Genomic DNA, 25,384 nt, shown 5'->3' with positions numbered 1-25,384 from the left:
TTCACTGAACCCAAAAGCCTACTCAACCTTGAAACTGAAAAAAAACACAAAAAAGAATTGGAATTTTCCTACTGTGAAAACTCACTTCAGAAACATCAAAGTAGACAAAAAAACTATGTACAGCTAAATTCTAAATAGCCAGATTATAGATCAAAATTCTAACAGGCTTGAATTTCACATAGCCTATTGTACAAAAGCTCCACGACTGAAATGGGTGGTGCCCGAACTCCATGGACAGTATACCATAGCTTGAAATAAAGTTAAAACATATGTGAAGGATCCATTGATTAGAAAAGAGCAATCTCACCTCATCAACTCTCTGAAACTCATGAAATTTAGGCAAACTCACTGAGATATGGAAAGTTTGAACGAGATTGAAGAACAAGCCAAGTCAGAATTGTGAATACAAAAATGAAATTGTTAGAACACATTTCCTCATGACAGCTTTGTCGAAATTGTGAAAATTTGACAACTGCACCAATGAAAGTGTGTGGTGCACTATAGGGGAGTTGATCATCAAGAATGTTGACTTGCATCAATATCCAAAGATCTTATTCTGCAGTCTTATGCAGAAACAGGTGCAGAAATAGGAGAACGTGGTGAACCTGATTCAAGTAGAAAACTTCTGCTGCAATAAGACCTGGAAGTGCTGGGAGAAGATTGCAAGCACCTTAAATCACCACTAAGGTCAATTCCATTTGCAGATCTCATTCCTTGTGTATTTCCCTTGTTTGTGAAATCTTCACTGCAAGCAGCAATCATGAGATTACGACTGGCTGTGTCCAATTTGTCATATAGAAGCCTCAGAACTTGTTTTATGGAAGGTCTTGCTTTGCCTTCTCTCTGGGTACACAGTTTTACAATACTGACAAGGCTCTGAAGCTCTTCAAAGTTGTAGTTATCACCCAAATTTGGATCTACAATTTCAGGCAATCTAGAACATGTAGCAATGTATGTCTGGGCCCATTCTACAAGGTTCTTTCTTTCATGTACTGCTCTCCTAGCAGTGATGAGTTCCAGTAGCAACACTCCATAGCTGTAGATATCACTCTTCACTGTCAGCTCCTGAGTAATCACATACTCAGGGTCCATGTACCCTGCATTAATTGGTAGCAAATATAAGAAAAGTCTTATAAAGAAAATATCTTCGGAATACTTCCCAAACCCCAACAAGATTCTTTAGAGATAAAAGGATACCAGGAGTTCCACGGACATCAGTATTAATTGGCTCAAAATTGTTTGCTCCACTTGGTGCAGCATGGGCAAGACCAAAGTCTGCCACCTGCAGCAGTTCATCAATGTTAGCATATAGTAGTTTTTAGCCCAGTATATTTTTTATGATAGTCCAAGATTAATCTTATATGTTCAGATAAGGGGATGATTATGTTTCTTTTTATCTTAGATTAGCTGATGGCCTGCTTAACCGACTATTATTCCACGACTAATGTCAGAGAATACATAGTAGCCATCCAATAAGATAGACCAGGATTACTTTTTAATTTATCAAGAAAAGCTCATTCTTCTATCTGAATGCTCAGATGGTGGGTTTAAACTTTTGTTTATTCAACTTGTTTGATATATGTATATTGAATTATTTGCAACTTACTTTTCTTCTGGCTAGAAATTGTCTTTCTGTCTGTTTATTCAAGGAAACAAAATGCACCAGAGAATATCACTTAGAACCACAGATAAAAATAATGTAAAATAAATTTTGATTACCTTTGCAACAAAGTTTTCATCCAATAAAATGTTGCTAGATTTGATGTCTCTATGACATAAAGGGGGGTCACAATAAAAATGAAGATATTCCTGCACAGACTTGTCACTATAAGTAATGAAATAGTTCACACTTGATTGAAAGAGCAGCACATGCTCAAACATACTCTAGAGATTTACTAGAACCTCTCAAACTTACCAAAGCAGTGGCCACATCTACAGCAATTTGAATCCTGGTTTGCCATCTCAAAGAGGGTTTTGAGGAATCTGCTGAGAAAATGACTATTTTTAATCAATGTGCAAGAAGAGAAAATTATTTATTTCTTCTCTATATCCTCAGTTGAAAAGTCAATAAAAGAACTCACCATGGAGATGGTTTTTCAAACTCCCATTTTCCATGTATTCATACACGAGGAACCTGGAAAAAAATATTGTCAACCATACTGTGCGAAAAAACATACACAGCCTTATAGTTCTCATCCAGACAAATCCAACCAAATGCCACACTTTGCACGTTCATAATTTTCTTCTATAGCTACACAAAAAAACGGAACCCAACAGATACCTCTCTTGCTGCTCTGCACAGAATCCCTTAAGCGTAACAAGATGTCGATGATGCAACCGTCCCAAAAGTTCCATCTCCTTACAAAATTCTTCCTCCCCTTGTTCGGAGATTTTGTTCATTCGCTTTACTGCAGCAACAAACCCATTTTCAAATTGAGCTTTATATACAGTTCCAAATCCTCCCTTGCCAATAATCGTAAAGAAATCATTTGTAGCCTTCTGGATTTCTTTGTAGCTAAATCGTCTGAACATAGCTGATGGACCTGTGAAGTAGTGCTTTGCAATTTAGTACCCAAGTCAATTTTGTGAATGTGAAGTAACAGAATTACTACTTGTATAAATAACCAGACTCAACCAATATAGAGGAAGACAACAAGATTGACCTCTCCTCCATTTATGCAGTTTCCAGCGAGACTGTGAGCTTGATATCTTATTCAACATGAATATGGTAGGCTTTCCAGGATTCTCCAGCTCTTTCTTTTTTCTACAAATAAGAAGTATCAGGAAAATTAGGAGTGTACAGGCCACTCCTGTAATTCCAAGCCCAACTCCTGGAATCAATGTCAAATGATACGTGGAGTGACTCTTCCCAAGGGAAGATACACCAAAAGGTGCATACGCTGGAGAGGAGATTGGTGTGGAAGATATCTTTGGGAAAAATGTCTCTGATGGTGGCTTGGAAAATGGTGATGCATCTGTGCACACAAGGCAAGATATTATCAGAAAAGCCTCAAGTTTATTCCCAATTCTGTGTTTTCCTAAGGCAGTTCCCTTAGTGTTCTGATATTTTTTCACATACTTGTAACGTTCAATTCTATTCCAAGATTACATGCAGAGAAATACAGGCACAAATTAAAAAAGAAAATTTAAAACAACCCCAGAAAACAAGCATCAGATAGTGTAGTACTCATTGCAGTCTTCAACTTTAAAGTTGCAAAAGCATCAGATAGTATAGTACTCCTTGCAGTCTTCGACTTTTAAAGTTGCCACTGAAATTTATTTCTACAAGCCGCATAACCCACACTCAAATTCATTTCAAATATATTGAAGGCAACAACCAGAGAACCTACTGTCCCTTCATCCACATTTTGCAACTGCCAATTTTGGGTTGAGCATGCATATCATTAATTCTATTTAGTTAACATTCAGATGATATTTAGGAAAACAAGCTATAATAATCAGAATTTCAGCAAAACCACATGAAAATACCAGTTAAGCATCTAACACTTACTTGCCGTGCTTTTCTATCTGATTTATGATAGCAAATACAAATATTACAAGCTTTTAACAATGGTCCAAGTTGTCTAACATAATACAGTTTACCCAATTCTTCCTCACAGCCAGTAAACTTTCCACATGTTTATTCATTTATCAATTTTTGAAGAGCATCTGACCGATTTTCACCATGTTCCTACTTAGGTCTTTAAGATTTATCCACACTTCATTTATTAGTATGGGAGATTAAAAAGTTATATTTCTGTATTGTTGTAAGCGATTCCACAGGCTTCCATTCCACATCAAAATGACTTATCTATAAGACAGGAGAAACTGAATGTTTTTAAATGTTAAATTTCATCAGTTGTTTTCAGTGTAACACGGGGACTCGCACGCCCCTCCCAAAACTTGAAGTACCCGTCCCCGAAGCGTCCCCGCACCGGGTAATTGAGTACCCAAGTACCCTCACCTCCGCCATTCTCCAACCATGCCGCCACTGGGATAGGTACTTGAATTTGCATTTGAATTTTGATTTTTGAATGTTACTATCGGGTATGTAATATGTCACTATGTTGAATATTCAATGATTCTAGTTCATGCTGCAATTTTGCTATGTTCAAGCATTTTAATTTGGTATGTTCTACTGAAACATCATTTCATAACTATCATTTTCATTTACTATATGTATACTATTCAACACCCCTCCCTGCCTTGTCCTCCCCTTGCTACCATCCCCTGGCCGGCCCCTCGCCATCCCAAAAATGAGGCCCATTTTTGCCCCATCCTGATGTACCCCAGTACCGGTGTAACACTGGTTGTTTTCCTCCAAAAATAAGGAGCTTGTTCTATTCCACTTAGATCAGATAGAAAAAAATGTAATTAACACAATTTACCTGCTCAGCTCTTTAATTGTTAGCTTTGAACAGTAACAAAAATGCAGAAATGTACCATAAAACATAAACGCTTAGTAATCTACTCATCAAAAAGCTTTTAATAAATGAGACAACATGATTATTTAGAAACCAAGATGTACCTAAAATGAAAGCCATACATCCACAGAAAATGATGGCGTTGCAGGGCCAACAACAAATAAATTACTAGCCATCCTTTATGAAACCACCAGTTCAACAGTAAATGGCAGTGCCCAGATATATTCAGGGCAGTTTAGAGATGGCTCAGATGTCCCTGGCTGTCGCTTGCAGGCAGGGGCAGCCAAATGTCTTGCAGACATTTCCAAACATTCTGTGTTGTTTTGGGGGCATTTCAAGGTTTTGGGTAAATTTAGGGATGGCTAGGGACATCTCTTGTTGTCCTGCCATCTCAGAAACATGATGTGGAAGGGGGATGCTGCTTACAGGGCCAGAGACGTGTCTTCGTAGAAAATAGGTACACCCAAATAAATGTAAAAATTATCACTTTAGCCCTATTGTCAGCAAGGAGAAAACACCATTAAAAACTCAATAATGGAAGACGTTTATCCAACTACTTGCTTGCTGTGACCAACAGTAACAGAATTCTAGATTAGCAACTATTGAAATTCATAAACTAAATTTCAGCTATTGCGGAACTTATTTTGCATTTACGTTGCTAGTGCATATCACCAACACAATCAGTGGACTATTTATTGTTCAGAGGCCCTAGGTCTGTCAAGAGAACCCCACATGGACAGCTCTAAATGCCGTGAATGTTGATGAAACCTTCTCCATGAATCCTATGGAATCCTCCACCCAGAATAAACCTGGCTATGAATCTCTCTGAGACAAAAACTTAGCTACAAATTTGAATCAAGATATATTTATGCTGTTATACTAGAGTCATTGTCTAAGTTTTAAATTTGTTTTTTTTGCTGTGTCTGTCTTAATGATATATACCATTGTCGTGATATATTTATTATTTATCACTGAAATTTTAATTGCTGCTGTAACGCTGTCACTATCTTCATTTTGATATCGCGTATAATTATATTTGTAGAAACATGAGGATCCTTGTAAGTATATATATTACTGCTGTCCATAAAAACTGGGTCCCAAACTGTCATCCCCATAACACATGCCTTGCCATTCTGCTGTTCCCTTCTGTAGTTGGTATAAAGCACTTGTTATGTTTAGTACTTGTTAAAGCTAGTCGGGTTGGGCAGTTAAGTGGTGAGGAAATGTGTCAGTTGGTTTCCAACTAACCAACCCGTCTATAAATACTTGGAACATTGGTAATGTACTCATGTTGGTTTTTTCATTTGGTATCAATAAAGAAATCATTTCCTTGCCTACTGGTACTGTTGTATGAATGGTATATGTTAGGTGTTACTTTGTGTGTATGGATTGAACTATTCCATGTGATTAACATAATTCTGTATCTGTGGAACTTAAGTGATATTTCCACTCTACATTTTTTGAGCCGTTGTCTAAGTCCGAACCTAGAGATCGGCAGGATGGAGTAACGGGAAGACCCTTTGTACTGCTCATCCAAGTAACAAATAGTGACAGGGAAGAGGAGGAAATAACCAGGGAAGATCAATTGACACGTGATCTAGTAATAGCCTGGGAAGTTGCGATCGATTAGTACGTACATAGGGAAGCTCGTGAGAGAACGGTCCATGAGGGTACAATACGCGACAAACTTTCGGTGCCACCAGCAATGTACGATCTCCTGGGAGAGATCCCTCACCTGTTAGCACGAAATTTGTTACGAGTGGAAGAGGAAAGAGCGAAGACACAAAGGGAAAGGAGGAGACAACAAGTACTACAACAAATTGCAGAAAGGAGGAAAAGGGAATGCGAAGAACATGAAAATTCCAAAAAGGGAAACAAACATTAAAACGATTCATGCCCCTAATTCCTAATATATATCTCAGGCGAGCACAAGGAGAAGAAACTGAGGAAGAAGTCTCCAACAGCAAGAGGAGAGACGTCGTAACTGGAAAGGAGGACAAGGGAATTCCACGAGAATCCAGAAAGGATTGATCGAGAATACAATTGAAGGTATAGCAAATTTGGTCATCTTTGAGACACCAACAAGGAAGTTGGGATACAAAAACCCAGAGACACCGACAAGAAGAGACTTCCAACAAGAGCAAAGTAAAGAAGGGGATACTTTCAATAGTTCCTCCTCGAGAACAAACTTCCAACTGGGAGGGAGTGTTCCATCCAAAAGCGTTCCATCCCGAAGTGTTCCATCCAGAGGCGTTCCATCTGGCAAGAGTGTTCCATCAGCAAGTGCTCCATCGGGAGGCATTCCACCAGGAGGTGTTCCATTGGGAGGGGTTCACATAATGGCAATAGACAAACAAAAACTACAAAGGTTCACAGGAGACGGCTCTGAGGACCCTGCTTGCCATTGTAAAACATGTATAACAATATGGCAAGCGAATGGACAAAATGACGCGACGGAATGGCTAAAAGCCTTTTCGGCCACATTAAGGGGTATTGCCATTGATTGGTATATGGACTTGGAGGCAGGAAAGAAAAACACATGGAATAACATCTGCACAGCCTTCGAGGAAGAATTCAAACTCCTAAGAGATGACGATGAAATAGTAACGGAGATCTATAACACAAGACAGGGGAAGAGTGAATCTGTCAAGGCCTATAGCAAAAGAATGAAAGAGCTAATAGGAAAACTAGCTAACAAGCCAATAGATGGATTGAAGAAATGATGGTTTATCGAAGGGTTAACACCATCTCTCAAGAGAAAGATGAAGATAGTACCACCATCTACCTTTGCAGATGCATGTACCCACACCATGGACATAGAGAGTGAGAGTAAAACTTCCAAGGCAAGAAGGCATGGAAGTTCAAGCGAAAGCTCAGAGGAGAGCGAAGAAGAATCTAAAACCATTCAAGCCCTAAGGAAAGACCTAAGGTGTTTGATGATGGAGGTGGCAGGGAGCAAGGAAGAAAAGAAAGAAGGGAGAGAACTTTGGTGTATAGTGTGAAAAAGAAGGCCATACTAAGGGAGCATGCCCGAAGAAAGCATTTTGTGAGATTTTCCAGGTACTAGGGCACGAAATTAAAGACTACCCCTATAATTTGAAAACAAGGAGCGCCCAAGTATTCCTGACCCAAGGGGGGCAATCCACACCTCCCTCCACTTCGCCGAAGAACACAAATACAGAAGCCTCCCCAGGGGGGTACAAAAACAACAGGAGAGGAAGCAACAATAATAGTAACAATAATAGCAACAACAACACACCACGGCAGCCACCCTAGTATGATTCTAAGGGGAGGCCAATGATTCAATGTAGGAGATGTCATGAATGAGGACACTTTGCACGAGATTGTCAAAGTGGAGGACAAAATGGAGGGATGCTCTATAAATGGTGTGGGTCAAGTAACCATGAGGATGCAAATTGCCCGAGACAAAAGGGAGTAAATATGCTAGACATTGATGATACAAAAGGCAAGATTCTTGCAGTCACCAAGATGCAGGCCAGAAAATTAACCTATTCGGATGCTAATATAGAAACCGAAAGATTTCAGGAAACAAAGAAACACATTCAAGATAGCATGAGAGAGGAAGGAAAGGCAAAATCGGAGAAGCCTACTTCAAATAGAGGTATAACAAATATTGTGCGACAAGCCCTGGAAACTGTTATTCTAGTCAAAATAGGTGATCTATAAGAAACACTACCCCAACTACAAGTAGCGCTAACACAGGGGATAAACCCGAAAGGGGTAACCCCAAAGAAAGAAGAGGAGGGAGAAGTACGCACAAAAGACAATACATTGTTCACAATAGGGATAGGGAGAACACCTGCCATAGTAGAGACGGAGATACTAGGATGTAAGCTCTCAAATACTATTGTGGATGGAGGTTCCAATGTAAATGTCTTATCAAAAGAAGCATGGAAGGAAATAGGGAAACCTACACTCTGGCCTCCCACATTTCAACTAGTGGGAGCGGACCAACATGGAATCAAAAGCATAAGGACGCTGATGGGACAAAAAGTCATAGTTGGTATGCAACAATTCCTTATTGATTTTGTGGTTATCACTCTAGAGAAGAAAGGATACAGTGCCCTATTAGGGAGGGGATGGCTGGTTGCAGCGAAAGCTACCCATAACTAGAAGCGAAACACTCTCTCTATTGAGTCGGAAGAAATAATGTACACCATAGACCTCAAGAATCAGTCGGTAAGCCAGGACTTGGCTTCAGACTCTGAAGAAGAAGACTATGGAGGGATAGAACCAGATGAGGAAGGAGTATTGAGATTAAGGGAATGCTCAGAAGATGACACAAGTTCCCTTAATGGATTATTTCATTGGCAAATGGGAGACTATGAAGTTTTTCATGTGGAATGTAATATGTTGGAGGTACAAGAATCTGAATCGGAGGAACAATACCTGGAAGGATACACAAAGTATAAGGAAGGGATGGCAACTCTCAACAAGACACCTGCACACATTTTTGAATAGAAGGTGAAATATGAAGAGGCCAAGCTCCAAGCTTTGAACCTTGGAGAAGGAGATCAACCCAAGGAACTATGGATAGGAGATGATTGGGACTCAGTATTGAAAGCGGCAACTCTTAGAATCTTCTTGGAGTATAAGGACGTTTTTGCTTGGACGTACAAAGATTATAAGGAAGTACCTCCAGAACTGTGCGTCCATCGGATTCCATTGGTACCTGGAGCAAGACCACTATGGAAAAGACCTTATAGAATGAATTAAAACTATGCAAAAAGGGTCGAGAAAGAAATCACAAAGATGTTAGAAGCAAGGATAATATTCAAAGTACAAACGAGTGAATGGGTATCTCCTATAGTCATATCACTCAAGAAGGATGGCGCTCAAATTCGGATGTGTAGATTTCAAATGTTTGAACGCGGTAACAATAAAAGACCCATTTCCCATTCCGTTTACGGATAGCATCTTGGAGGAGGTAGCCAATCATGAGATGTATTCCTTCATGGATGGATTTTCAAGGTATAATCAGAATAGCATTGCGGAGGAAGATAAGCTAAAAACTACATTTGTGGTTGAACACGAGGTATATGCCCATAATAGGATGCCATTTGGTCTATGCAATGCACCCACCACGTTTCAGAGGATAATACTACATATCTTTGATGGAATGTCTATGGGAAATTTCAAAGCATTCCTAGAGAACTAGTCGGCCTACAGTGGGCAGGAGCAACACCTCAAAATTCTGGGAGAATGCATGGAGAAATGTCGAAGAGCTAGATTAGCTCTCAATCCAAAAAAATCCAGGTTCATGGTTCTACGTGGGAGACTGCTTGGGCACATTGTGTGCAAAGAAGAACTAAATACAGATCTTGATATGATCAAGGTGATTTTGGAAATGGAAGTGTCGTCCAATGTAATAGGTATCAAGTCATTTCTGGGTCATGTGGGATACTATAGGAGATTTATAAAAGGATTTGCCGAATTATCAATGCCACTAGAAAGATTAACTAGGAAAGGCGAACGGTTTGGGTGGAAAGAAGAGTAGGAAGAGGCTTTCCAAGAACTAAAGAAAAGATTAGTCAGGGCACCTATTCTCATACATCCCGACTTGGACAAAGAATTTTTTGTCCATGTGGATGCCTCCAATTATGCGATAGGTGTCACTTTGGCACAAACCGCGAAGGAAGGGTTGGATCATCCTATATATTTTGCAAGCAAGCTCCTATCTAAGGCAAAGCGTAACTACAGTACCATGACAAGGGAAGCATTAGGTATGGTATATGCAGTGCAGAAATTCCAACATTACTTACTAGCTACACCCTTTACATTTTTTGTTGACCATCAAGCACTAATGTATTTAGTGAATAAACCGGTGATTCAAGGGAAAGTAAGTAGATGGCTAATTCTACTGCAAGAATTTACATTTAAAATTATAGTGAGGCCGAGAAAATCTCATGTGATTGCTGATCAGTTGTCAACGATCAAATCAGGGGAAGCTTTGGGTAGTGGGGTGTGTGAGGATTTTCCAAATGTACACCTATTTCAAATTGCAATGTTACCGGTAAAAAAAAATTGGACACTACTTATCAACAGCAACCTTTCCAAAGGAAATGCCTATAGCAAAAAGGAGAAAAATTGCCTTAAAAAGTAGCACATTCCAACTAATTGAAGGGTTATTGTACAAGATGAGACCGGATGGAATATTGAGGAGACATGCAATGGAGGAAGAAATTTCGGGGGTCCAGAGCGAGGCCCATGAAGGACTGGCGAGAGGTCATATGGGACCAGATACTACGGCGAGGAAGGTACTTTTGGGAGGACTATGGTGGCCAACATTGTTCGCAGATGTGAGGGAATGGGTGTTGAGTTGTGACACTTGTCAAAGAGTAGGAAGGCCACTCAAAAGAGATTTCATGCCATTATTTATGTCCAAACCACAAGAATTATTTGAACGGTGGGGACTAGATTTTGTGTGACCCTTACCAATAAACAAGTCATTGGTGTAAGTACATAGTAGTAGAGACAGAGTACTTAACAAAATGGGCCGAAGTAGGGGCTCTTCTAGACAGTACTTCTCTCAGCACTGCTAGATTTTTGTATGAGCAAGTAGTCACCAGATTCGAGATTCCAATCCAGCTAACAAGTGATCGAGGAGTACATTTCATCAATCATACCATCAGAAGGATGACAAGTGAGTATAGAAATTTTCATCCTTTATCTGGTCCTTATTATCCAAGAGCAAATGGCCAAGCAGAGGCTACAAACAAAGTAATACTGGAAATCCTACATAAAACTTGTGGAGTCAAAGGGCAGGATTGGGAAGAGCAAATCCCAGCAGTAGTCTGGGCATACAGGACTACGTATAAGACCATTACTAGACATACTCCCTTTTCCCTTATGTACGAATAGGAAGCCGTAGTACCAATGGAATATGTAGTCCCAAGCTTACGGGTGGCAGTTGAAAACAGATTGGGGAAAGAGGAGAGCCTCAAGGAAAAACTATGTACTTTACTCAAACTGGATGAAAAGGACATTTGCTTAATGGAGTACTGAAGTGGCCCAACAAAGACGAAAATTTTGGCACAACAAACATTTGAAGAAAATGGATTTCAAACAAGGACAATTGGTATTTAAGTATAATGGAAAAAATGAAATAAAGCCAAGAAAATTTAAAGTCTGATGGCTAGGACCATTTAAAATATTAGAAATAAAAGAAAATAGAGCAATAAAGTTATCTACTTTGGATAACAAACCTATCAGAGAATTAATAAATGGGTCTAAGTTAAAAGCCTATAAGGACAGAAATGAGTTAGCAAGTAGTCATTTTACAAGTACACAAAAAGAAAAAGAAAAAGTACGCAAAACAAAAAGTACAAGTATTGAAGGAAAACGACTTGTGCAAGGTCTATATAAAGAGGAAGTACTTGCCATAACAGTGGAGAAAGAAAAAGTACCAGTCGTACAAGTAGAGAAAGGAGCAGAGAAGGGTCAACCGTACGAACAATGAAGGGAACAAAACAAGGACCGTCCATACGGACGTTCATACAAGAGCAAAGCAAGCATACACAGGTAGCCGTACGAAGGAAGTACGGACTTCCGTACGACAACCCTCTGTACGATATCATTCCAAGGTACATAACAACAGCCGGTATAGACTTCCATACAACAACCTTCCTGCATGTGATAACCCCGTACGAGAGCATTTTGAGCAGAGATATTATCATTTTGTATCGTATTATCCCAGGCGAGAGATATCCGTACGGCAACAATTTGAGCAAAATTTCGTATGGAAGAATTTCGTATTGTGGTATCACTTCGTACGGTAGCTTAGTGTCAAACAGAATTCTGTACGAAAGCATCACTCTCAGTAGCATCCTAGCGTACAACAAAATTTCGTACAGTGGCATCATTACAGGCAGAAGACCGTACGGCAAACTCTCGTGCTACAGACACCTGTACTACAAATTTTCGTACTAAGAGATCCCGTACTGCAGCAACAGGTTGTACAGCGACTTTGTGGCAAACAGTTGGTACAAGTGGCATATACAACTAGTTAAAAAGATCTGGGCACTAACACGGCAACACACAATGGTGAAACTAAGCATTGAAAATCCGAGCAAGGGAAACATTATCGACTCCAAAAAGAAGAAATCTGTTGAATTGCAAGCAAAGGAGGTAAGGAAAATGACAAGTAAAGGAAAAGTGGCACAAAAAATCACCACCACTGCTGAGAATATTACATTTGAAAGTGTGATGGGAAGCGAGTGTAGGACTTGGTGGGAAAAAGCAGAGGTAGACCATCCGCTGAAGAAAGCGTTATGTACAACAGAGGTAGATAAAATCATTTTCATGCCAATTTTCGAATTAAGAGTTTGAGTCTATCCTATGGAGTTTAATCACAGGGTATGAGAAATTGGGTCATAAATCTGTAATACAACATTTCCAGCAATAGGTGACAATTTCTTATGCAGCGAAAGAAATAAATAGGGTTTTTGGAATTCCTAACAGAGGGCAAGAAGTGGAAAAAATTTCTATGACAGTAGCAGACAAGAAAAAATCTCTGAAATTAATGTGTCAGAAAGACCCTACAAGTCTGGAATGGGAAGGAATCTTCAAGAACAATCAGGGTCTGAAGAATTTTTTTATAGCAAATGATGAATGGCGCTACATGGTAAATCTAGTTAAAAGCAAGCTCACTGCGGGCAGCCACACTTCTGACATTGCCCTATGGATGTTACCTACAATGGATGGATTGTACAATGGGCAAATATATAACTAGGCTAAATTTCTTTGTGATAGACTTCAAGAATTTATGGAGTTGAAACATACAACCCTCTATATGCCTCAGCATACGGTGGCCTTGTTCTTAGAGGCAGTACGCACGCAGGTGAGCAGCGAACACCGGGGAACACTGGTACTAGCTAGTAGAGTAGAACCATATAAACCAACTAGGACCTATTGGCTCCATCCGGATACCTTGGATGTAGGATCTCATAATGGAGGTGAACCCAAGAAAAAGAAACCAAAACAAACAGTAGTGATCGAAGAAGCAGAAGAGGAAGAGGATGATGAAAGTTCAAAAGGAGGCAGCGATATGGATTCATCCTCCTCCGACTCACAAGAGGCGGAGATCCGTCTGAGTCATCTCTAGAGGACTCCGTAAGCAATGACGTTTTTACCACCTACGGAGGGACTACTTCCAGCAGGGGTAGCAGAACCTTCGAAACTTTACTAGAAACCACCTAGTGATCCCAACAGAATTGAGGCAGCAAGTACATCCAAGCCAAATCAAGCAGGAGTCATGAAAAGAACAAGTGGAGGTGGCAGGCAACAAATCCCGACATGGGGGGCTTCCAGAGTATTAGTTCTAAAGATGGCACCACTTATCTTTCCAGAACAATCCTCTCGTACTAAAGTCATAGATTTGAGATGCCAAACAAAATGTGCTCATAAAGTCAGGGTACAAACACCCTGTGGCCCAGAAGTAGTCCATCTGGTTGCTCTTGCGGTATAGCTAATAGGAGGAGAGGAGAAAACTGAGAAAATTCACACCCAGGGTATACGGTATTAGCTGGTACGGATGGGGCCACGATAGATACGGTATTAGCTGGTACGGATGGGGCCACGACAAATACGATCCTAGAGGAAGCAAACAAGTTACTTGAAGAGGAAGGCATGGTGTCTTCACCCCTAGTGACAACTGCTGAGGAACAAGTTGACATACAAAGTGAGCATGGAGAACCACCAGACACAGCATCTTTTGCAGCCAAGGCTAAACTATTCCTCACTGAGCTTCATGCCATGGAGAATTCTACTAGGAGGATCGTGCAACAAGTCAAGGCTCAGAATCTGGAGACCATCATCACTACAGCAAAGGCGTTGGCCACCTTTATGCAGACTGACTGCCACACAGATTGGGAACTACTAGAACGGGGTGGTTATTTAGAGGAAGACATGGCTACCACATGGACAGGTAGCTCTATCATTTCCGTGGGACAAGAACAATCACCTCTCCTAGAAGCACTGACAGCAATGGAGGTTGCTTTTTCGGAGAACCTTTTTGAATCTTCAAAAGGAGAAAAACCTAGCTAAAGTTTGGGGGCTAGAAAGAAAGAGTCTTCAATAGTAGGGGGCAACGGAGAAAGTTGCTATGCAGGAAGCTTGGAACAAAGAAAAAGTTGAATTGGAGAGCAAGGTTGCCGCGGCAAAAGCTAAAAAGATGGACGCACTACAAGTATTACAAGGCATTCGGACAAAGCAGAAGACAGCGGAGTGAGACCTGCAAAGGCTAAGGGGAATTATGAGCACAAGGATGTCCTCCCATCCTTCTTCTTGAAGTTAGACTTCTTTTTTTTGGGGTGATAAATGTAGTCGGAATAAAGTACTTGTTATGTTTAGTACTTGTTAAAGCTAGTCGAGTTGGGTAGCTAGGTGGTGAGGAGATGCGTCGATTGGTTTCCAACAACCGACCCGTCTATAAATACTTGGAACATTGGTAATGTACTCATATTGGTTTTTGTTATCAATAAAGAAATCATTTCCTTGCCTACTGGTACTGTTGTATGAATGGTATATGTTAGGTGTTACTTCTTGTGTATGGATTGAACTATTCCATGTGATTAACATATTTCTGTATCTATGGAACTTGGGTGATATTTCCACTCTACACCTTCCCCAAAACACCATGGATAGGTTATTTCTCAATCACTCAAGACAAAAACAAGTCAGTTATAAATACAATTAGGAATTGAACCAACAACTTTTACACAAAAGACTGTTAGAATGAAACTTTTTAGTTTGTTTTTGCTTTGTTCTATGTGTCTATGTCATATAATCTAAAAACTACAAAATGCTGATAAACATGATTCAAATTCTAGATAATTAAGGAACTGCAGAAACAATATTTGGAAAACAAAATTGTCAAGATCTTGAAGATCATATTGCACGTGTTTCCTACCTATCTTATGATCATACTTTCAAAGAACCTAACCTACCACATGTATCATATATCTGATTCTATGGAGAGTATATGCACCTGTTATAGCCAATCACATTGGATACTAAGTTAATCAGGTGATAGGGAATAAAAAAAATTTTGCAATCACTACAATCAAACTACAGGAACATTTCTAAAAGCAGTAGCTCAAATCTAGGTCAAGAAAATCTATTGTTTCAGAAAACTAGAGTGAAACTAGATAGATAAGGTCGATTTTTCTAATTAAAGAGATGGAAACATATTGTTGGAGTTCCAGGTATTCACATCTATAAATTCTCTGTAAAGCCTTTCTGTCAATAGAAGTTGACCATGAAGTTTGAACTGTTAGTAATTGCAAAAAACAGAAAAAGAAAAAAATTACCTCAATAAACAAACGACAATACAGAAAAAATAATTTAAGTATTTGCTATGAGTCTATAACTACAAAAAATAAGTTCTAGCAAATAAAAACTACAAAAGTAAAACAAGCAATCACCTGCTAAAGAGAAACTTATGAATGGAGCTACCTGGTATAGCATGAAGACCTGATAGACCAAAAAAACATCTTGCCCTTTCAATTGTGAACTCTGAATCACCGTGGCTTGAAATGGCAACAAAAGTAGCATCCCTACATGTGCTCAGAGTCACGTGCTCTTCTGCCCCAACTAGGTGGTGAAGAAATATTGTAGTTGCATTCATGCACTTCCTACAAGTACCAAATGATGAAACAGAACTCAGGCAATTTAGTGATACTTCTTTGAACTTTGAGGTATGCTCCATCTCTTGAATAGTTGTAAGGTTTGCACATTGAAACTTTACAGGGATCCTTGTGCCTAAGCCACATAATGCTGTTTCATTTGATGAAATTCCACTGAGATTAAAGGCATCAGAGATAGAAGTTATGCAAGTCGCAGAAGACTCCGAAGGGACTCCCAACTGACCTGTCCTATTTGCATATTGAGCTATAGATATTCCAACTAAAGCATTCAAATATCGACAACATCTTCCTCTGTCTTGCTCAGAACATGCAGAAACAGCTTCAGTAAAATTCAAGTGGTTAAGTTCAAGAGGGCAACCTGAGCCACCTGCAAATTAATACACATTGATAAAACATAAGTACTACTTATTTGGTAGAGACAAATAACCTGTTTCAATGTCTCCGTTAGCCAGTCTACATTTTGTAGGATAAAATTTGAGAGCTTGTTCTAAATTTCTAATAAGCTTTGGAACTGCTTCTGTTCAACTTAAAAACTTAAAGGTATAGAAACAAACATGGATTGAATCTAAAATGAAGCATCTTTAATTCAGTGTATTAATAAGTCCAAGATGTACTTCATACTTGCTTCCACAAAAAATTGAGGATTTTCCTTGAAATAATTACAGATCTATATAAACATCTTTCATAACAGCAAGAATGTCATGGCTGCTAATTATTCAAATAATCTAAAGGAAAAATCATAAAATTTTGAAGAGTATTTGAATGTTGCTTCTGGATTTGATTGTGGGAGCATTTTTTCATCACATTTCGGATCACCCTGTGATCCATCATCAGAATGAAGAGAGAAAGCATAAAAGAGAAAAATGGATAACAGAGTGTGATCCGAAACATTGATGAAAAATACTCACACAATCAAATCCAGAAACAGCATTCATATTTATCATGGATTGAGAAAATCTACTCACTGTTAAAGGATATGACATTAATACTAAACTTGGTATAAAGCCTTGTAAAAAGTTATGAGGCTGACCAATAGTTCATACTGGAATTATAAGGATCTTTAAATGAAATCCTGGAAATTAGAATCTCTACAAAATATTTTTGCCTCTGGCATACGTTTGGGAAAAAAATTGTCTATATTTCATAATAAAATGAAGAGAATAAAATTAATTTAGAAATTATAATATCTTATAATAGTGGTTGTAGCTTTACTATGGTAACCATTCAGGCATCAGTGGCTATACAAACATTGACAGATCCCATGCTTTGTCCTTGATGATCTACAGAGATCACTTTCGCATGTATTCCAATTCTTTCCTAAAGGCTCATCTATACATCCAAACAACTACCTGCACCATTCGAAAACAGAAAAAGGATCATATGTCCGAGACTTTTGAGACCATTATCTACATCTTTGAGGCACTATGTTACATGTACCTCTCCATTCCTCATGAGAACGGAGTAAAAATCATGTGCTAATAATTTAAGGTATCGAGATTATAAATTATTTGACTATATTTGTCCCCAAAGAGCGCTTTACGCTAAAAAGAAAGGCTTCCCTTCAGTCATGTCCAATTCCAGCTAGGCCGAACAGTGACAATATCTAGCCTGAACAACTCACGGAACATAATGCATTATATTTATTGGGAGAAGAAGACGGATAGACCAGCACAAGTGTGAAGAACTCAATGAAAAAGAATTGTGCAAGCAACCCAATCCTATTACCATGGTTGAATTCTGGATGAAATACTAATGCTAATTATTAATTAATAAAATGAGAGTGTGACATGACATAAAATAGCTAGAGTGTGACATGACATAAAATAGCTGAGGATGAGCAAGCTTTGGAAATCAAAATTGACAACCACCTTAACTAAATAGTATTCGCATGGATTTTTTATTAAGAACCAGGGTGAGATGGAAACACCCAATTGTAAGTCACGTTAAATTTTAGACAACTCCTCAATCATCTCTTCAAAAGCAATCCAAGGCTGGAAGACATTCGATTGCCCTAAAAGATAGTAAAACCCTAAAGGTAGGTTGTTTATGTTCATGCCCAGGTGCCCTTGGTAATCCTAAAAGACCCGGCACTTTTATGAACTGACACAGCAGTTAAAGTTCTGACTCTTTCCTTCAGCCATGCTTGTAAGCACATTTAAGTTAAAGTGGTCCTATGCTGAAAATAAGTTCCTTGAAAATCACTTCCGTTTCTAGCTGGAGGTCAAAATTGGTGTTGGACGAGGCCTTGATGCTTTTTCATCAGTTCAAATAGATTAGCTTAAACCAGTGTTACACCAGAGAAACTAATAAAGTAACATACATTTTGACAAACAAGTCACTAACTCTTGGTTCTGAAGGCTTTGAAGAGGTTGTAAGTCACGGGGACATCGGAACTTAGGTTCCATCATTAACAACAAGAACCAAAATACATAGTCAATAATGTGTGTTTTATTCCTACAGTCTTCTACTCCCTGTTATACATATATCTTCTGCTTTGGCTTCAACCACTGTTTCAGTATTAACAGAGGAGAGAATTTATATTGAGTTAGGAGCAAACCCTATCGCTGCATGTCTCTGTAGTACATCACTAGTAAATGACAGGCATTTCCTGGTTAGCAACCAAAACCTAGAGAAAGAAGATAAGGTATGGACCACTGGCAATGTTAGAGTCTAGCGACACATGATGTTTAACACACTTACCCAAAGGCTTGGACCCCAAAGCTTGCTTCCAAATTTACAAAGTTTTTGGTCTGTTTACTTCCTCCTTATCAATCTCTTTTGGTGAATCATCTAAACCTGGCCACCTTGCGAAGGTCGAGCAATCATATTCACAAGGAGAAAACTAGGAAGGAAACCCAGAATGAATGAATAGATCTTTTGTTTCCCTGTTTTATTACTGGGCTCTGACGCTTGATCAAAGCCCTCCAATTGTTAATTATTATATTTCTTTATTTGATTTTAGGACATGAGCTGTATGTAAGCCCCAGTTGCGCTCAGCACAAAAGCAGTAAGGGGGTGCGGTTTCTTCCAACAATTTGAGCTCTAGAATATTATCCAATTTTTCTAAGGAACTACTAAAGCACCGTTGAAATAAAAATATGGAAAAACTCAACTGAATCTTTTATTCTGATATAATATTCCGCATTTCATTACACTCTACACAATCAAGCTAAATATCTTGAGCTCTAGCCGTTAGCTCTCATTCTGTAAAAACCTTGACATCTGCTCTAATAAAAACAAACAACTGAATCTCTTACAGTATACATAAACCTAACATAACATACACAACATTTGTTACACTGTCATCAGAATGCACAAAAAGACAACCAAACTAATATAAGCTCCATCCAACGAATCTAAGTGAGTGTAGTCCCATCTAATTAATCTAAGCTCCATGACATTATTCATTTTTTTTTGAGCTACAGCACCGTTAAACTGAAACTATTGAAAAATTCAACTCAACTGAATCTTGTGTTCTGATACCAAATTTTGCATTTCATTGGGCTTTATATGATCAAGCTAAATATCTAATGCTCTACACACCTTAACATCTGCCTGGCAAAAACAAACAACTGGGTCTCTTACAGTCTACGTAGCAACATACAATATCATAATACTGTGCATACACCACGGAAAGATGAACGAATCTCCTCTTCTGACATCGTATTAAAAGTTATAATCAAGCTATAAATATCCAGGTCTTCCCATTCTCAATGGACTTTCTACAATCTGCGTAATCTTTAACATGTAATAACATGCTACATGGTGTGTGTATATACTCTCAAGCTCCGCCCATTTAGTCATTTGTACAAATAATCATCTAACTATGATCCGTCAAATGGCTGAGATTTTCCACTCACTGTAACATAATATGAAAAGAAACTATCTCACCTCATTAAATATATTAGATATACAACATACCTATGATGGGACTGGCAATGGCAATAACAGTTTGCAGACTGAATATCATCAACTTGAAATGGGTTAAGCCATGCATTTTTAAAAACACAGACTTATCCATTCATTCACTGGAAGTTGTTACTGCTAACCGACGGAATGTTTCCTTCCACCGAGTTTTTTCCTTGTTTGGTGGGAATATGTTTTGACAGCAACTCACAGAACACAAATATGAATTGTTTTCTTTTTTACTTTCTGAAAACGAACAGATATGTGCGCATTTGGTATGTTTTTTAATGTATGAATGAATTCAAATTTGTGCACAATTCCCGCAAAATGCTTGCTTGGTTTGTGTACAGACTGACAGTCTGGACTGATTATTTTTTCGCCCAACTAATCTTCAGAACATTTCCTTTAGTTTTTGGGAGGCACAACAGCTTTTCGATGAATGCGTTTACATTAAAAGAAAGAAAACTGAATTGAAATGACAGACGTTGAAGTCGACAATGATAAACTCAGAATCCAAACATTTTTTCCAAAAAAATTGTTGGAGGCGGTGTAGGAGGGTGGTATTGGGGTGTACGAGTCTGATATTGACAAGTTATTTCTAGCTATTGTTTTGGTTTATATCTAGAAAGATAGACTAATAATTTTGAAGTCTATAATAGACTAATAATTTTGAAGTCTATAATAGACTAATAATTTTAAAGTCTATAAGGCCAAACATAGTTTATGGGACAGTCAACTAGAGCTAATTTAAAAAATTCAATTTTTTATCTTGTGCAAAGTGTGATGAGCACATGCAACTTCTCAATGTACTTCTTGTTGAATGAGTAATACCAAGAGTAATCACATAGTATTCAAGTTTGGCCTTACTTTCCTTGTATGTATCACATTATAAAATAAAGTGTTGTTTGGTTTCACATTCCTAGAATTGTAAAAAGTGCAAACTCTCTCTTCCCAAGTCTTTTTGGCATCTTCCAACATACAGTCTTATAACAAAGTTGGTGAGAATTGGTTCTCACCTAGGCAATAAGAATTTTAGCTCTCCAAGAAATGTAGGCCCTTACGTACACCCTTTGAAGTTGATCAACACATTGATATAATAAAGTTCCTTCCTTCCGAGTCCATTTCCCCTATTTCTTTTGTAAAATTTATCCATAACAAAGACCTTTATTTCTTTGTTATTTGTCGGCCAAATATTGAAATGAATATTCAATTTACTCCTCCACTCAATGTTTTGTTGCATCCACTTCTTTTTTCTATTGCACAATATATCATTAAAGTCGACTTTAGGTCATCTACCTTCTTCTATTTGTTTTCCTTTTTAGATGGTTTATGAGGCAAACTGTAGCAAGTGCCTTGATAGGGGTGACCCCCATTTCACATACCATGATATCAAATGGACAATGGTTTTGATTTTAATCAAGTTGCTTGTGATCAGATACTTTTGAATTCCTTCGATTTGCTTCCATTATGAGGTTGAAGTGTTGTTGACCCATAATTCACACCCATAAAGAAGAACCAATAGAACTAAAAGACCAAACATAGTTTGAATAGTTTTCCAATCTCAAACCTCTACCTCTCAAGACCTATTTTGAAGAGCATAAAATGTCTTCCAACCTCCTAGTGTTCTTTTCTTTCTACAACCTTCCCAACTTAGATTTTTGTTGAAGTCAGGGTTGAGATATGTATACTTTGCATCTTCCTCAAGAACGTTGCCATGAAATAAAAGTTATGTTGAGGTTTTTTACCATTAGAAAAAATCATGACTACAGTATTGTTGATATTACCCTACATCCCTACCATTTTGCAATAGTGCTCAAGAGAAAATAAATGCTCTTGCCAACCAAGTGCATATTATACAATCACAGTGAGATTGTCTGCATAGAGGAGCATCCATATTAAGAATTCACCTAACTAGATAACTTCACTATTTTGCATGTTTAACCACTCTTCCAATTTGTTCATATATAAGCCAAATAGAGTAGGTGATATTGGACAACCTTGTTTGACCCTAATATCGCTCCTAAAACATTATAAATAGTTGGAGATTTGATTTTGACTTACACCTCTTCATTCATCCTATGAACAATAACTCTAAGATGTGCAGGGTTCCCCAATTCTTCTCTCATGAGTCAAAGCTTGTTCCCAGGGACAATGTCAAAAGTCTTTTTAAAGTCAACAAAGAAACAAGAAAACTTGATCCTTTTCTCTAACATTTTTTCAATAATGTCTCTTAGAGTGATACAATTAATTATCGAGTATTTTGGCCTAAAACCAAGTTGTTGTTATGTACATTTATGATTTTCATCCATGCACTTGTTGATCCTATTCTCTACCATGTTGCCAAATAGTTTTGCAAATAGAGCATTGATACTTATAGTCTTCTAGTGGGAGGGATTATTGACACCGACACTCTTAAAAAGGGCTATTGCAAGTTTGATTGTCCAATCTTTAGGAAACAATTGTTGGTTGATATTATTAAATATTTTTTGTAATGTGTGGTGCAAGGATTTTTACACCCCTCTTGAGATACTCTTCTTGAAGCTCAACTTGGTCTTTTTCCTTACCAACACCTAACTTCTTAATAGCCATCTCAACCTCTTGCATCATGAAAAGATTTGCCTTATTGTTGATCAAGGGTGGCAAGTCCACCTCACCGTCTCGATCATAGTTCCCTAGCATAATCAAACTGTTAAGTGGCTATATTATTATTTTCAATTTGTTTGAATTTTGGTCAGAGTTCCATCCAAAATAGTATGGAGTTATTTTTACCAAGGATAATTAGCTCATTAGTCCTTGTTCACGTAAAATTGACTTTTTCCTTCTTTGGAATCTACTTGTAAACTTTAATGTTGAGGCTTGTTTTATTTGACTCTTTTAGATTTCTCCTAGCTATTTTGCATTCCTTATTGAACCACGCATTGACTAAAAAATAATTTGCTTCAAATTTTCTTTTTCTTTTTTTTCTTTTGCACTTCAAAAGAGCCCCATGGATCGAATTTTATAATGCATGGCTATTAAAATCATGTGCATGCATGTTCACCCCCCTACATAGTCTCCCTTAGGTATAGCCTTGAAGATGATACTATTTTCTAAAGTCAAAAGAATTCTACCTTACGAAAGTGATTATTGAGGGCATTAATCTTTTTCCCCAAGCTTCATTTCTTCTATCCACAACAAATTTGTGTACAATGGTCTATAATCTAATTTGAGATTTTGTACATATTCCTCAATCACAACCTCCTCAATTATCTTATACAAATTATGAAAACAAATTGCATAATCAACTACACTTGCTCTATTTTAGGTGTTGTAAGTGAAATTCCCCGACTTTGACCATCTAGCCAAACCCTTGCAAATTGTTAGATCAAAAGTGCCAAATAAAGTGATTAATTCTTCTCTGAAATGATTATAATCGTTACCATTATTTGAGACTGTTTCCCACTAATGTTTTCTCTTTTTTGTGAGCCAAAGAGGATTGTTTTTTTTTAACTGAAAATACTAGCTTATCCTTTTGTTGTTTTAGTGTCATGTCTCTGATAAGAAGAGCATCCCCCCTATGAAAACACAACAATGTCCTTCATAAGATAGATAAGGATCTTTGTGATCCCACACTCTACAAGTTTTGGAAACTTTTGGGGTAAAGTAACAAGTTGCAATTTAAGAAGACTATTATTTTCCATGACTCTAAACCATGTGAATTGTTTGTTAGAGTCCTCCTTTTCCAATTTATTAACATGTCCTGCTCTTTCTTGTACTAAAATCATTATGAATCCATGACCTTTACCATTTATTGTTGCCTCAATCCATACTACTAAGTTTTAATAGTCTTCTAACAATGGATTTTTATATCTTTCATGCCCATGCATCTATATGAGACTAATAATGTTTTTGCTCTTTCTTGTACTAAAATCATTATGAATCCATGACCTTTACCATTTATTGTTGCCTCAATCCATACTACTAAGTTTTAATAGTCTTCTAACAATGGATTTTTATATCTTTCATGCCCATGCATCTATATGAGACTAATAATGTTTTTGCCTCCTGCAATAGGTCCACATCTCTATGGTAACCTCTATAATTCCAACAAACTAAATTTTATAAGACCTAGGCTAAACTTGATTGCTATTTTTTTTTATGTGGTAGACTCAAAGTTGAGTTATTATCCCTATGAGTGAATGTTGATCTTGTTGTATAGTTTACTACTAGAGAGTTTGTTGCCAATTCTTTGTTACTCTACATTGGAAAGGTGACCAAAATGAGCAATAATTGCTTTCCCCTTAAATAACCATGCTCTTTTGCCTTCATTTCTAGTTGCTATTATTTTAGAGAAGGATGGAAGTGGCAAAAATTAGAATAGCTAGAAATTAAGGAAAAAGGGCATGGTTGTTTAAGGGGAGTAGTCATTGCTCATTTTGGTCACCTTTCCAATGTATTGCAGTAAGTGGCCAAGAAAGATTTAGAAACAAACTCTATAATAAGAACTATCTGACAAGATCAACATTCATTCCCATGAATAAAAACTCTACTTTGAGTCTACCACATCAAAACACATAACAATCAAGTTTAACCCAAGATCCCTTAAGTTTAGTTTGTTAGAATTCTAGAGGTTATCCTTGGAGATGTAATGTAATGCCTCACTCGGGAACCCTAGAGAAAATAACCTACTATGTTACAATGTTTTACAAAACTTTTTTTAAAGTTTGTACAACATAAGATAATAATGTGGAAGCAATATAAACATAGACATCAAGTACACTTAAGCATTTACAAATACAGTTTTCAATCCTCAAGGGTTCCTTCATGTTAAGTCAAGTTTAAGAAAAAATTATTAATTTTTTTTAATCTTAAGCACAATGTCCATAATCATAAATGAATAAGAAATCCATAATCTAGTAAGTTCCTTCATGTTAAGTCAAGTTTAAGAAAAAATTATTAATTTTTTTTAATCTTAAGCAAAATGTCCATAATCATAAATGAATAAGAAATCCATAATCTCATAAGAAAATACATAAGTACAACTAATATGATAAAGAACATCTAGATATAAATACAAGTACATCAAATACAATACATCAACCCATAGGATCTCAAAATACAAGATACATAAGTACATAGATACAACTTCTAAATAGATATCTTCAGAATAAGAACAATAATGATAAAAGTACAACTACATCAATTGACATCCAACATTAGTGTCAATCCATGGGAGACCCAAATGGTAAGAAGTCACTAGCTCCCAATTGTGTCACCTAATCACGCTCCCACTCCCACTATGCAGGGAAGATAACGATCCACACATGGATATCAAACACCAAAAGTAATCCTAGACAAGGAATCCTAATAGCTAGATCTACTTCAAGGGTACACAAACTATTGATAAAG

General features: G+C 37.7%; 1 protein-coding gene across 1 annotated transcript; it reads right to left on the bottom strand.

The window, feature by feature from the left end:
• Positions 1 to 255: 255 nt before the first annotated feature.
• Positions 256 to 20,201, bottom strand: LOC149554567 (putative receptor-like protein kinase At1g49730). The gene is made up of 9 exons (XM_089833485.1): positions 20,012 to 20,201; positions 15,900 to 16,457; positions 2,664 to 2,975; positions 2,282 to 2,543; positions 2,082 to 2,134; positions 1,916 to 1,986; positions 1,720 to 1,809; positions 1,198 to 1,282; positions 256 to 1,097 (listed from the first exon to the last, which is right to left on the bottom strand). The coding sequence occupies exons 1-9, from the start codon at positions 20,109 to 20,111 to the stop codon at positions 565 to 567; spliced, it is 2,064 nt and encodes a 687-aa protein (XP_089689611.1). The 5' UTR covers positions 20,112 to 20,201; the 3' UTR covers positions 256 to 564.
• Positions 20,202 to 25,384: the final 5,183 nt, after the last annotated feature.

This window comes from Cupressus sempervirens, chromosome 5 (assembly GCF_028749045.1).
Source record: "Cupressus sempervirens isolate cs-2001-9-10 chromosome 5, ASM2874904v1, whole genome shotgun sequence".
In the NCBI taxonomy this organism is placed as follows: Eukaryota; Viridiplantae; Streptophyta; class Pinopsida; order Cupressales; family Cupressaceae; genus Cupressus; species Cupressus sempervirens.
The sequence above is the reverse complement of the archived record's forward strand: the minus strand, read 5'-3'. Positions and strand labels throughout refer to the sequence as shown.

Excerpts from the sequence above, each read along its gene's own strand:
- LOC149554567 (XM_089833485.1), bottom strand. The coding sequence starts at position 20,111 with ATGGATAAGTCTGTGTTTTTAAAAATGCATGGCTTAACCCATTTCAAG. Across the intron at positions 16,458-20,011 it reads CATTGCCAGTCCCATCATAG|GTGGCTCAGGTTGCCCTCTT; the intron begins GTATGTTGTATA and ends ATTAATTTGCAG. Across the intron at positions 1,098-1,197 it reads TGATGTCCGTGGAACTCCTG|GGTACATGGACCCTGAGTAT; the intron begins GTATCCTTTTAT and ends CAATTAATGCAG.